At 48.5% G+C, this 12,527-nt stretch overlaps 1 protein-coding gene across 2 annotated transcripts in view; it reads right to left on the bottom strand.

The window, feature by feature from the left end:
* The window catches only part of CNTLN (centlein), a 535,970-nt gene that overhangs the window by 22,986 nt on the left and 500,457 nt on the right, over positions 1 to 12,527 (bottom strand). For both annotated transcript variants that reach the window (XM_030194226.1, XM_030194227.1), the window contains one exon: positions 2,600 to 2,677. In XM_030194226.1, the coding sequence (XP_030050086.1) occupies positions 2,600 to 2,677 (78 nt within the window). The remainder of the gene's footprint in view (positions 1 to 2,599; positions 2,678 to 12,527) is intronic.

Genomic DNA, 12,527 nt, shown 5'->3' on the forward strand with positions numbered 1-12,527 from the left:
TAACCAAACAATAAGAAAAAGCATATATATATAATTTAGGTCTTCTAAAATATAATCTTTCATTAGATTTGATGATATTATCTAAAAGACACTGCAAGAATAGAAATGATATTTAACTGCTACCTGTCAACCAGTCTAAACAGACATAAGAATGCAGCTTGATAAGTTACCTCCCTGAATGACCCAATACTATATGTGTAATATGGGGCCAGATTTGGGGTGGAGCAAGGGTGGGTTTTAAAATTATCTGGATAGCAGTGGTATTGGCTGCTATTTGGAAAACTTTCCATTGTAGTGACTGCATTTTGTGGGGGTAATTCTATAAAACAGGTGATAATATTTACATGCTATGTGTGTAAATAGAATAATAGGGCACATAGGCAGGTTTTTGGCATTTATGTGCCTAAATGCTATTCTGAAAATATACATGTCTGTTAATAGCATGTATTTTATAGGTAAGGGTAGGCATTGGCGAACAGTCGATGGGACTTACATTTACATGCATAATGTGGAGGGGCATTTTCGATATCCAAATCTGATTTTGAATGTTTTGCAAAAAATGTCCAAAAATCCAGTGCCAAACATGGTCATTTTCAAACCTTTTTGGTTAGAAAATCACCTATTTTAGATGTTTTTGTGCTCAATGCGTCAATGCTCCCATGCACTAAGCCCACTTCTAGTGCACCCATGAAATATGGCAATTTTCAGTATTTCTCTTTAAGGTTGTGTGCTAATGATGGAGGAGCACTTATCGCCTCCTTTTTAAGAGGTGCTAAGGGCATTCCGTGTTATGGATGCACTAAACAATTAGTGCACGGTAATTAGAATACACTAGCTGGATAGTTCATCCATGCCTATTCTCCGTCCCTGACAAGCCCCCTCCAGAAAATAAATACAAACATAAATAATGCACTTAGCACTCACAGTTTGCTTACTACAAAACACTTGAACGCGCTTTATGGTAAGTGTTTTTGCATGCGCTAAGCACGTGTTAGGGCTTAACACCCTTTATCAGACATAACTCATAGTTGGGGTCTTTTACAAAGGTGCGGTAGCGTTTTTAGTGCACACTAAATGCTAGAGACTTCCATAGGAATATCTGGTCATCTCTAGCATTTAGAACACACTAAAAACATTCACGCGCCTCAGGATCCCTATGTCTTTAGCACTTATTTAATGCTGTTGTATTTTTGAAGAGCTATTACAAAAGTGTCAACGTATGCACCTTTGTGCCTCCATAGCCCAGGGACCAGTTGTAAAAGTACCATTTCTGTTGAATGATGCCAGATTCCCTCCTTCCAGGAGTGAACAGTGCCTTTGTTGTATCTCTAGACTTGCTCAATCTGAGAAGTGGAAGCTGGGCTGCGCAGTCTAGCTCAGGGCTTCTGCAAGGTAGTATATGCAGTACTCTCACTGAGCCATCAGCCCCAGATCCAATGCATTCTTAATTTAAAGCTGTTTGGATATAGACTGCTTCTTTCAGTTGTTAATGTGGATTAGAAACTGAAAGAAGAAAGATTGATATTTATGTTTCTTGTTTGTTATGTCGCCTGGTGTTCTTAAATGTTAGAGCTTGGAAAAGATAACTTAAATGAAGTATATAAAAAAAAAAAGTTTGAAGGTACGCTGTAGATGGTGTCAGAACGAAAGCAGTCTCTGACTAGAAAAGCAGGGCTTCACCTGCCAATAAACTGCCCTTGATCACTTACAAGAGGGGAGCATCCCAGCAGACCAGATGTGTATTAAAAAATACTTGAAAGAGAAGAAAAAGTATCACACAGGTCACAGCAGCAGTCTCAATGGACCCCTCAGGGATTTAAACTAGTCTCAGCCTTGTCATCCTCTATGCAGCTTTCCACTCTGCCCAGAAAATGTCGATAGGAAAATGTTTGAGGGGCCTCTGGTGGAAATTTTTTCATTCTTTCTGTATCGACAGGATGCCAAATCAATATTTAGTTCCCACTAACAAGCTGCTCGAGGTCTCAGTAGAAAATATTGTAGAGAATGCGGGAAGACAGAGTAATAAACAGCTGTCTGGCTGTGAGGAAAACATGAATTGACTGGAAACAGGTCCATAGTAAAAGGTCACTGAAACCCATGAACTCCTCAGGTGTCCATATCAACTACTGACTTTTAAGTAAAATAACAGGGAATCTTTTCCTAAGAAGTAGGTTAGAAGAGATCTTGTCAACAAACTAGATTAATATATTTACTAAACTTTGGGTCCTGTTTACTCAGCCGTGCTATAGGCACCCTAGCGTTTTTAGCACGCGCTAAAAATTAGTGCGCACTAACGCTAGAGACACCCATAGGAATATATGGGTGTCTCTAGCGTTAGAATGCGCTAACAATTTTAGCGCACCTTAGTAAACAGGGCCCTTTGAGTTGTTTTTCTTTTTTTCCTTATGCCCCCCTTCCCTTTTACTCATACAGATATTTTCTCTTTTACCGTAACAGTTCACTGTTTTAAAGGCATATTCAAAGAACATAGCATAAAGGCTGCATGATTCTCAAACTGAAAGGTATGCTTGCAGCAATACTGAAATCATTAATACTGCTATATTGTCAGAACTCTAATATAGATTAAAATGTGTAGTACCTCTCCTTCTAGAAGCTTCAGTACGTGGCCCAGCCATTCTTTATCACGTTCTAATGCTTCCTTAGCCTTTTTTGTTTCCTGAAGATGGAACAAGAGATCACACATTCCAGCATTTACTATCATTTCAATAAATAAAAGCACATGCTCAAAGCATAAGAACACAGAAAACATTGTAATTTTCTATTAAAATGACTGGCATTCTCAAGAACTTCTCAAACTAATATAGGATTTGGACAATAAATAATGATTTTCTTAAAAAAAAAAAAAAAAAAGAATAGAATATTGTAACACTGTGAACAGTGAAAATGTTAATGTGGCACTGTACAGAGTACTGGGCCAGACTGTTAGTCTGCATCAGCCTCAAAATACATGCTCTCCACTGGGAACAATGACTTTGAAATGTGCCACATTCTGTTAACCCTGTCACAGTTCTGTATTTTCTGACAGCTGTTTAGTTAAATCAGGTTGGGTGTATTTCTGTGTGTTCTTTTATCTTGAATTCGATTGGTCATTAATTATTCTTTAACTTGTCCTTTTCAAGAGCAAACAGACTATTATTAATTGAGGAAAATTTACTGAGAAATTGTACTTCATTTTGAGTAAAAATCAGTGAGGAGATATGTTTTATTTATGCAACTGAGATACTCAAAAGAAATGACAGTTTTAACTCATTTCAGCAGACAGAAAGGTAACAGATTACTAAGAAGACAATTTTTCTGTAGATTGCATGCCCTACATGCCAGTAAATGGATGCATTTGCACATACTTTTACCTGTTGTGCAGTGGCATAACCAGACAGCCAATTTTGGGTGGGCCTGAGCCCAAAGTAGGTGGACACAAAATATTTTCTACCTCCTCCCTGGCACCCCAACCCAAAGTATAAACAATTTAGCTGGCAGGGATTCCCAAGCCCCACCAGCTAAAGTCCTCCTTTGAAGGTGGCCAGAACTTCCTTTTACTAAGCTCAACAGTTGGCAGTATCATCCATGTGCCATTTACACCAGCACTTTGTGCATGCTTGGTTTGGCCAGCATTAGTGGCTCAGAGATGCTTCCACTGACTGCCAAGCTTGGTAGATGGGAGTTTTAGCTACCTTTGGGGATCCCTGCCAGCTACAGCACGGATCACGGCCAGTGTAGACAGGCTCGGGCCCAGAGGAGAAATTAAAGAGAGCACCCTCCATCTTCCATCTTCCTGCCATTACTAACACACACTAATGGACCCTCACCACCAACTACAGAACAAGGGATCACAAATTAGAAATAAAAATACAAAGAGAAAAATTGAACTGGGAAACCCAAGAAGTTAAACTTGGCATGCACCAGAACACTGGAGAAATAAGGAGAGAAATGCATTCCTTTTGTACTGAACATAGTACAAATACATCAGCCACACACTTTCCAAAGCTAGCATATTCCAGTTAATAAATTCAAAATAAAATATTTTATTCAACCTTTGTTGTCTGGACATTCTATTTTTCTATCATGTTGGTCCCAGTTTCTCTTTTCTGCTTTCCTATCTGTCTTCTGCTAATTCTACTTCCAGTGGCTGCTATTTGTCTTTTCTCCTCTCTCTTGTCTAATTCTATTCCCTCACTATACCTGTATGTGACATACTGATCTTTCCTTTTTAGCTCTTTCCTTCTTTACTGCCCTCTGTCCACTCAAATTTCATTATTTCACATCATTTTTAAATTTTCCACCTACCTATCAACTTTCCATCTCCTTCTCTCACCCCCTAGTTCTCCTATTTCCCATCTCACTTCTTCCCAGCCTCCTATTATTTATTTATTTGCTGCATTTGTACCCCACATTTTCCCACCTATTTGTAGGCTTTTCCATTTACTCCCCATTACCACATTTCTACCCTCTGTACTCACTATTCTCCTTTCGCTCTTCTCCTTGCCACTCTCCCCCTTTGGTTTTGCCCACATGGTTCCACCATTCCCAGCATCTTCCTCCCTCCACCCTTATAGCCCAACATATTCTCCCTCTCTCTCTTCTCCTTGTAGCCTGACATCTCCTTGTCCCTTCCACATCACCCCTCAGCATCTTTCTGTCCCACTTCTCTTTCCTCCTATCCCCTCCCCATGGTCCAGAATCGCTTTTTCTCCCCACCAAAATGGTCTAGCATCCCTCCCTCTCTTTTTCCTGCTGTCCTTCCCTCTCCCCTGTGGTCCAATATCTCTCTCTCCCCTCCCTCCTTTCCATTGTTCAGCATCTCAACTTCGTTCTTCCCTCCCACCCTCCTGTCCAGCATCTCTCCCTCTCTTCCGTCCCTGCCGCCTCTTGCCCAGCACCTCTCCCTTGGGTTCAAAATCTCTCCATCTCTCTTCGCTCCATGCCTCCTATAATACAGCATCTCTCCCTCCCTCCTTCCCCCCAGTCTACCTTGAAACAGGTTTTGTTTCTAAGGGTCACCAGCAGTGGTAGTAACTCACTTACTTGACCTGCGGTTGACCCCTGAACTTTCCCTCTGACATGTTCCACCCCTGTGCAAACAGGAAGTTGCATCAGAGGGTGTGGGGCACATCAGAGGGAATGCTCTGGGGTTGGCTGCAGGCAGCGAGAGTGGAGGAGTAGCCTAGTGGTTAGTGCAGTGGACTTTGATCCTGGGGAACTGAGTTCGATTCCCACTGCAGCTCCTTGTGACTCTGGGCAAGTCACTTAACCCTCCATTGCCCCTGGTACAAAATAAGTACCTGGATATATGTAAACCGCTTTGAATGTAGTTGCAAAAACCTCAGAAAGGCGGTATATCAAGTCCCATTTCCCCTAAATCCCTGTCAGTGACCCCATACACAAAGACACATTTGAAGGTAGACCAAGGGAGGCCAAGGGAGCGGGAGAGGAAAGATAACAGGCCATGGGCAGATGCTGTGCTTGCCCCGCCCTTCCAGCTTCGGCCCTAACTAGACTAGGGTACACTGTTGCTGTGTAGGCCTGAATCACAAGTAGGTAGGCCCCTGCCCACCTGTGGTTAAGCCATTGCTGTTGTGGAAGGAAGTGTTCCTGGCAGCAGAGTTTGCAACTATACACACCCTTATCTATTTTGAAAAGCAGGGGTATTTTTCAAAGAAATAATTATCTGCAGAATAAATAGTTGCTCAAATGTGCAGGTAGATTTTGTGGGATAATTTTCACAGTAACAAGAAAAGGAAATGAGGTCACAAAAGAAGAGGAAACCAAGCGTGTAATATCCACAATCTTTATTGATTATTGCGGGATGAGTCGAACATATTGTGAATCCCATGCAATGCAAACAGGTTTCACAAGGCAAGTGACATCTCGCAAACAGCGCAAAGTGTCTTCTTTTGTGACCTCACTTCCGTTTCCTGTTGCTGTTGCATATTCGTGAGGATTGGACTTTCTCCTTTTTTTGGTTTGTTTTTATAATTTTCACAGTTTAAGAGATATGTGCAGTGGGTGATACTATTTGGGATTTTCACAATTCTAAAATCCTGGCGGTCAGAGGTGAGACCTCCTCTGCCATGTTGGCGTGCTCTGATGATACAGCAAATGAAGCTCGATAGATGTAGGGTGAGAGTATTGGCCAGCATCGAGGGAGAGGAGTTCCGCAAACTGTGGGAACCTTTGTGGCTGACTATGCCCTCAAGAGCGAGAAGTTATATTTTGAACATTTGAATGACTCACAAGGGGGGGGGAATAAGGGGAGAGGGGGGGGGGAGTTACTCTGTTTAGGGTTTGGGGTTGTAATGCTATTTGTTAAATGTAAAATTCAACATGGCTGATATGGTTTGTAAGTTTTATTTCACGCTTGTGATGTATTATGAAGCATTTGTTGATAATAAAAATGATTAAACATAATTTTCACAGTGACAGCATGCTCGTTCATTACTAGTTACTAGCGTACATAAGTTTATACCACAATCTCTCTAGTTACTTTGACTTGGGTGTGCTTTTATGTGTTCTTTTTTGTGGACTTGTGGCCCATGTGGGCAAGAATAAAATTATCTTCTAAAACCAAAACAGCATTGAGGAGCCCCCATTTTTATGAGTTAAATAAAACGGTCTGTGCCGGGGCTGGTGGTTGGGAGGCAGGGATAGTGCTGGCCAGACTTATACGGTCTGTGCCCTGAAGAGCACAGGTACAAATCAAAGTAGGGTATACACAAAAAGTAGCACATATGAGTTATCTTGTTGGGCAGACTGGATGGACCGTGCAGGTCTTTTTCTGCCGTCATCTACTATGTTACTATGTAAAGCGAATGCTACATACCTGTAGAAGGTATTCTCCGAGGACAGCAGGCTGATTGTTCTCACTGATGGGTGACGTCCACGGCAGCCCCTCCAATCGGAAACTTCACTAGCAAAGTCCTTTGCTAGCCCTCGCGCGCCCGCGCGCACCGCGCATGCGCGGCCGTCTTCCCGCCCGAAACCGGCTCGAGCCGGCCAGTCCAGTATGTAGCAAGACAATACACTTCAAGGGAAGACACAACTCCAAAGGGGAGGCGGGCGGGTTTGTGAGAACAATCAGCCTGCTGTCCTCGGAGAATACCTTCTACAGGTATGTAGCATTCGCTTTCTCCGAGGACAAGCAGGCTGCTTGTTCTCACTGATGGGGTATCCCTAGCCCCCAGGCTCACTCAAAACAACAACCATGGTCAATTGGGCCTCGCAACGGCGAGGACATAACTGAGATTGACCTAAAAAATTTACCAACTAACTGAGAGTGCAGCCTGGAACAGAACAAACAGGGCCCTCGGGGGGTGGAGTTGGATCCTAGAGCCCAAACAGGTTCTGAAGAACTGACTGCCCGAACCGACTGTCGCGTCGGGTATCCTGCTGCAGGCAGTAATGAGATGTGAATGTGTGGACAGATGACCACGTCGCAGCTTTGCAAATTTCTTCAATGGAGGCTGACTTCAAGTGGGCTACCGACGCAGCCATGGCTCTAACATTATGAGCCGTGACATGACCCTCAAGAGCCAGCCCCGCCTGGGCGTAAGTGAAGGAAATGCAATCTGCTAGCCAATTGGATATGGTGCGTTTCCCTACAGCCACTCCCCTCCTATTGGGGTCAAAAGAAACAAACAATTGGGCGGACTGTCTGGTGGGCTGTGTCCGCTCCAGGTAGAAGGCCAATGCTCTCTTGCAGTCCAATGTGTGCAGCTGACGTTCAGCAGGGCAGGAATGAGGACGGGGAAAGAATGTTGGCAAGACAATTGACTGGTTCAGATGGAACTCCGACACGACCTTTGGCAGAAACTTAGGGTGAGTGCGGAGGACTACTCTGTTGTGATGAAATTTGGTGTAAGGGGCCTGGGCTACCAGGGCCTGAAGCTCACTGACTCTACGAGCCGAAGTAACTGCCACCAAGAAAATGACCTTCCAGGTCAAGTACTTCGGATGGCAGGAATTCAGTGGCTCAAAAGGAGGTTTCATCAGCTGGGTGAGAACGACATTGAGATCCCATGACACTGTAGGAGGCTTGACAGGGGGCTTTGACAAAAGCAAACCTCTCATGAAGCGAACAACTAAAGGCTGTCCTGAGATCGGCTTACCTTCCACTTGGTAATGGTATGCACTGATTGCACTAAGGTGAACCCTTACGGAGTTGGTCTTAAGACCAGACTCAGACAAGTGCAGAAGGTATTCAAGCAGGGTCTGTGTAGGACAAGAGCGAGGATCTAGGGCCTTGCTGTCACACCAGACGGCAAACCTCCTCCAATGAAAGAAGTAACTTCTCTTGGTGGAGTCTTTCCTGGAAGCAAGCAAGATACGGGAGACACCCTCTGGCAGACCCAAAGAGGCAAAATCTACGCCCTCAACATCCAGGCCGTGAGAGCCAGAGACTGGAGGTTGGGATGCAGAAGGGCCCCTTCGTCCTGCGTGATGAGGGTCGGAAAACACTCCAATCTCCACGGTTCTTCGGAGGATAACTCCAGAAGAAGAGGGAACCAGATCTGACGCGGCCAAAAAGGAGCGATCAGAATCATGGTGCCTCGGTCTTGCTTGAGTTTCAACAAAGTCTTCCCCACCAGAGGGATGGGAGGATAAGCATACAGCAGTCCCTCCTCCCAATCCAGGAGGAAGGCATCCGACGCCAGTCTGCCGTGGGCCTGAAGCCTGGAACAGAACTGAGGGACCTTGTGGTTCACTTGAGATGTGAAGAGATCCACCAGGGGGGTGCCCCACGCCTGGAAGATCTGTCGCACCACACTGGGATTGAGCGACCACTCGTGAGGTTGCATAATCCTGCTCAACCTGTCGGCCAGACTGTTGTTTACGCCTGCCAGATATGTGGCTTGGAGCACCATGCCTTGACGGCGAGCCCAGAGCCACATGCTGACGGCTTCCTGACACAGGGGGCGAGATCCGGTGCCCCCCTGCTTGTTGACATAGTACATGGCAACCTGATTGTCTGTCTGAATTTGGATAATTTGGTGGGACAGCCGATCTCTGAAAGCCTTCAGAGCGTTCCAGATCGCTCGCAACTCCAGAAGATTGATCTGTAGATCGCTTTCTTGGAGGGACCACCTTCCTTGGGTGTGAAGCCCATCGACATGAGCTCCCCATCCCAGGAGAGACGCATCCGTGGTCAGCACTTTTTGTGGCTGAGGAATTTGGAAGGGACGTCCCAGAGTCAAATTGGAGCAAATCGTCCACCAATACAGGGATTCGAGAAAACTCGTGGACAGGTGGATCACGTCCTCTAGTCCCCCGGCGGCCTGATACCACTGGGAGGCTAGGGTCCATTGAGCAGATCTCATGTGAAGGCGGGCCATGGGAGTCACATGAACTGTGGAGGCCATGTGGCCCAACAATCTCAACATCTGCCGAGCTGTGATCTGCTGGGACGCTCGCACCCGCGAGACGAGGGACAACAAGTTGTTGGCCCTCGCCTCTGGGAGATAGGCGCGAGCCGTCCGAGAATCCAGCAGGGCTCCGATGAATTCGAGTTTCTGCACTGGGAGAAGATGGGACTTTGGGTAATTTATCACAAACCCCAGTAGCTCCAGGAGGCGAATAGTCATCTGCATGGACTGCAGGGCTCCTGCCTCGGATGTGTTCTTCACCAGCCAATCGTCGAGATATGGGAACACGTGCACCCCCAGCCTGCGAAGCGCCGCTGCTACCACAGCTAGGCACTTTGTGAACACCCTGGGCGCGGAGGCGAGCCCAAAGGGTAGCACACAGTACTGGAAGTGGCGTGTGCCCAGCTGAAATCGCAGATACTGTCTGTGAGCTGGCAGTATCGGGATGTGTGTGTAGGCATCCTTCAAGTCCAGAGAGTATAGCCAATCGTTTTGCTGAATCATGGGGAGAAGGGTGCCCAGGGAAAGCATCCTGAACTTTTCTTTTACGAGACATTTGTTCAGGGCCCTTAGGTCTAGGATGGGACGCATCCCCCCTGTTTTCTTTTCCACAAGGAAGTACCTGGAATAGAATCCCAGCCCTTCTTGCCCGGATGGCACGGGCTCGACCGCATTGGCGCTGAGAAGGGCGGAGAGTTCCTCTGCAAGTACCTGCTTGTGCTGGAAGCTGTAGGACTGAGCTCCCGGAGGACAATTTGGAGGTTTTGAGGCCAAATTGAGGGTGTATCCTTGCCGGACTATTTGGAGAACCCACTGATCGGAGGTTATGAGAGGCCACCTTTGGTGAAAAGCTTTCAACCTCCCTCCGACAGGCAGGTCGCCCGGCACTGACACTTGGATGTCGGCTATGCTCTGCTGGAGCCAGTCAAAAGCTCGCCCCTTGCTTTTGCTGGGGAGCCGCGGGGCCTTGCTGAGTCGCACGCTGCTGACGAGAGCGAGCGCGCTGGGGCTTAGCCTGGGCCGCAGGCTGTCGGGAAGGAGGATTGTACCTACGCTTGCCAGAAGTATAGGGAACAGTCTTCCTTCCCCCGAAAAAATCGTCTACCTGTAGAGGTAGAAGCTGAAGGCTGCCGGCGGGCGAACTTGTCAAATGCGGTGTCCCGCTGGTGGAGAGACTCTACCACCCGTTCGACTTTTTCGCCAAAAATGTTATCCGCACGGCAAGGCGAGTCCGCAATCCGCTGCTGGAGTCTATTCTCCAGGTCGGCGGCACGCAGCCATGAGAGCCTGCGCATCACCACACCTTGAGCAGCGGCCCTGGACGCAACATCAAAAGTGTCATAAACTCCTCTGGCCAGGAATTTTCTGCACGCCTTCAGCTGCCTGACCACCTCCTGAAAAGGCTTGGCTTGCTCAGGGGGAAGAGCATCAACCAAGCCCGCCAACTGCCGCACATTGTTCCGCATGTGTATGCTCGTGTAGAGCTGGTAGGACTGGATCTTGGACACGAGCATAGAGGAATGGTAGGCCTTCCTCCCAAAGGAGTCTAAGGTTCTAGCGTCCTTGCCCGGGGGCGCCGAAGCATGTTCCCTAGAACTCTTAGCCTTCTTTAGGGCCAAATCCACAACTCCAGAGTCATGAGGCAACTGAGTGCGCATCAGCTCTGGGTCCCCATGGATCCGGTACTGGGACTCGATCTTCTTGGGAATGTGGGGATTAGTTAATGGCTTGGTCCAGTTCACAAGCAATGTCTTCTTCAGGACATGGTGCAAGGGAACAGTGGACGCTTCCTTAGGTGGAGAAGGATAGTCCAGGAGCTCAAACATTTCAGCCCTGGGCTCGTCCTCCACAACCACCGGGAAGGGGATGGCCGTAGACATCTCCCGGACAAAGGAAGCGAAAGACAGACTCTCGGGAGGAGAAAGCTGTCTCTCAGGAGAGGGAGTGGGATCAGACGGAAGACCCTCAGACTCCTCGTCAGAGAAATATCTGGGATCTTCCTCTTCCTCCCACGAGGCCTCACCCTCGGTGTCAGACACAAGTTCCCGGACCTGTGTCTGCAACCTCGCCCTGCTCGACTCCGTGGAACCCCGTCCACGATGGGGGCGTCGAGAGGTAGACTCCCTTGCCCGCATCGGCGAAGCTCCCTCCGCCGACGTGGTCGGGGAGCCTTCCTGGGAGGTGGCCGCGGTCGGCACCGCACGCGGTACCGACGTCGGGGACCTCAACCTGGGCGATGGGCCAGCCGGCGCCACGCTCGACGGTACCGGAGGCGCAAGCACCGCCGGTACCGGAGGGGTAGGGCGCAACAGCTCTCCCAGAATCTCTGGGAGAACGGCCCGGAGGCTCTCGTTTAGAGTGGCTGCAGAGAAAGGCTGAGAGGTCGATGCAGGCGTCGACATCAGTACCTGTTCCGGGCGTGGAGGCTGTTCCGGGCTGTCCAGAGCGGAGCGCATCGACACCTCCTGAACAGAGGGTGAGCGGTCCTCTCGGTGCCGATGCCTGCTGGGTGCCGAATCCCTCGGCGACCCAGAGCTCTCGGTGCCGACACGGGGAGGAGACCGGTGTCGATGCTTCTTCGATTTCTTCCGAAGCATGTCACCGGAGCTCCCCGGCACCGACGAGGAGGACGTCGAATCCATCCGTCGCTTCCTCGGGGCCGAGACTGAAGAAGGTCGATCTCGGGGGGGGCTGTACCGCAGGAGCCCTCAGGGTAGGCGGAGACCCACCCGAGGGCTCACCGCCACCAGCAGGGGAATGGACAGCCCTCACCTGCACTCCACCTGATGCACCACCGTCCGACGACATCAGCAGACGAGGTCCTGGTACCACCGACGTCGATGCAGCTATCCGATGTCTCGGCGCCCATGCAGAGGCCCGATGCCTCGATGCACTCGATGCAGGGGCGGCCGAGGAAGATGGTCTGGACGCTGACGACGTCGATGCACTCGAAGATCCCGGTGCCGATGCCGACGAAGAGCCCGAGAACAACACGTTCCACTGGGCTAGTCTCGCTACCTGAGTCCGCCTTTGAAGCAGGGAACACAGACTGCAGTTCTGAGGGCGGTGCTCGGCCCCCAGACACTGAAGACACGACGAGTGTCGATCAGTGAGCGAGATAACCCGGGCGCACTGGGTGCACTTCTTGAA

This window comes from Microcaecilia unicolor, chromosome 2 (genome assembly GCF_901765095.1).
Source record: "Microcaecilia unicolor chromosome 2, aMicUni1.1, whole genome shotgun sequence".
NCBI lineage: Eukaryota > Metazoa > Chordata > Amphibia > Gymnophiona > Siphonopidae > Microcaecilia > Microcaecilia unicolor.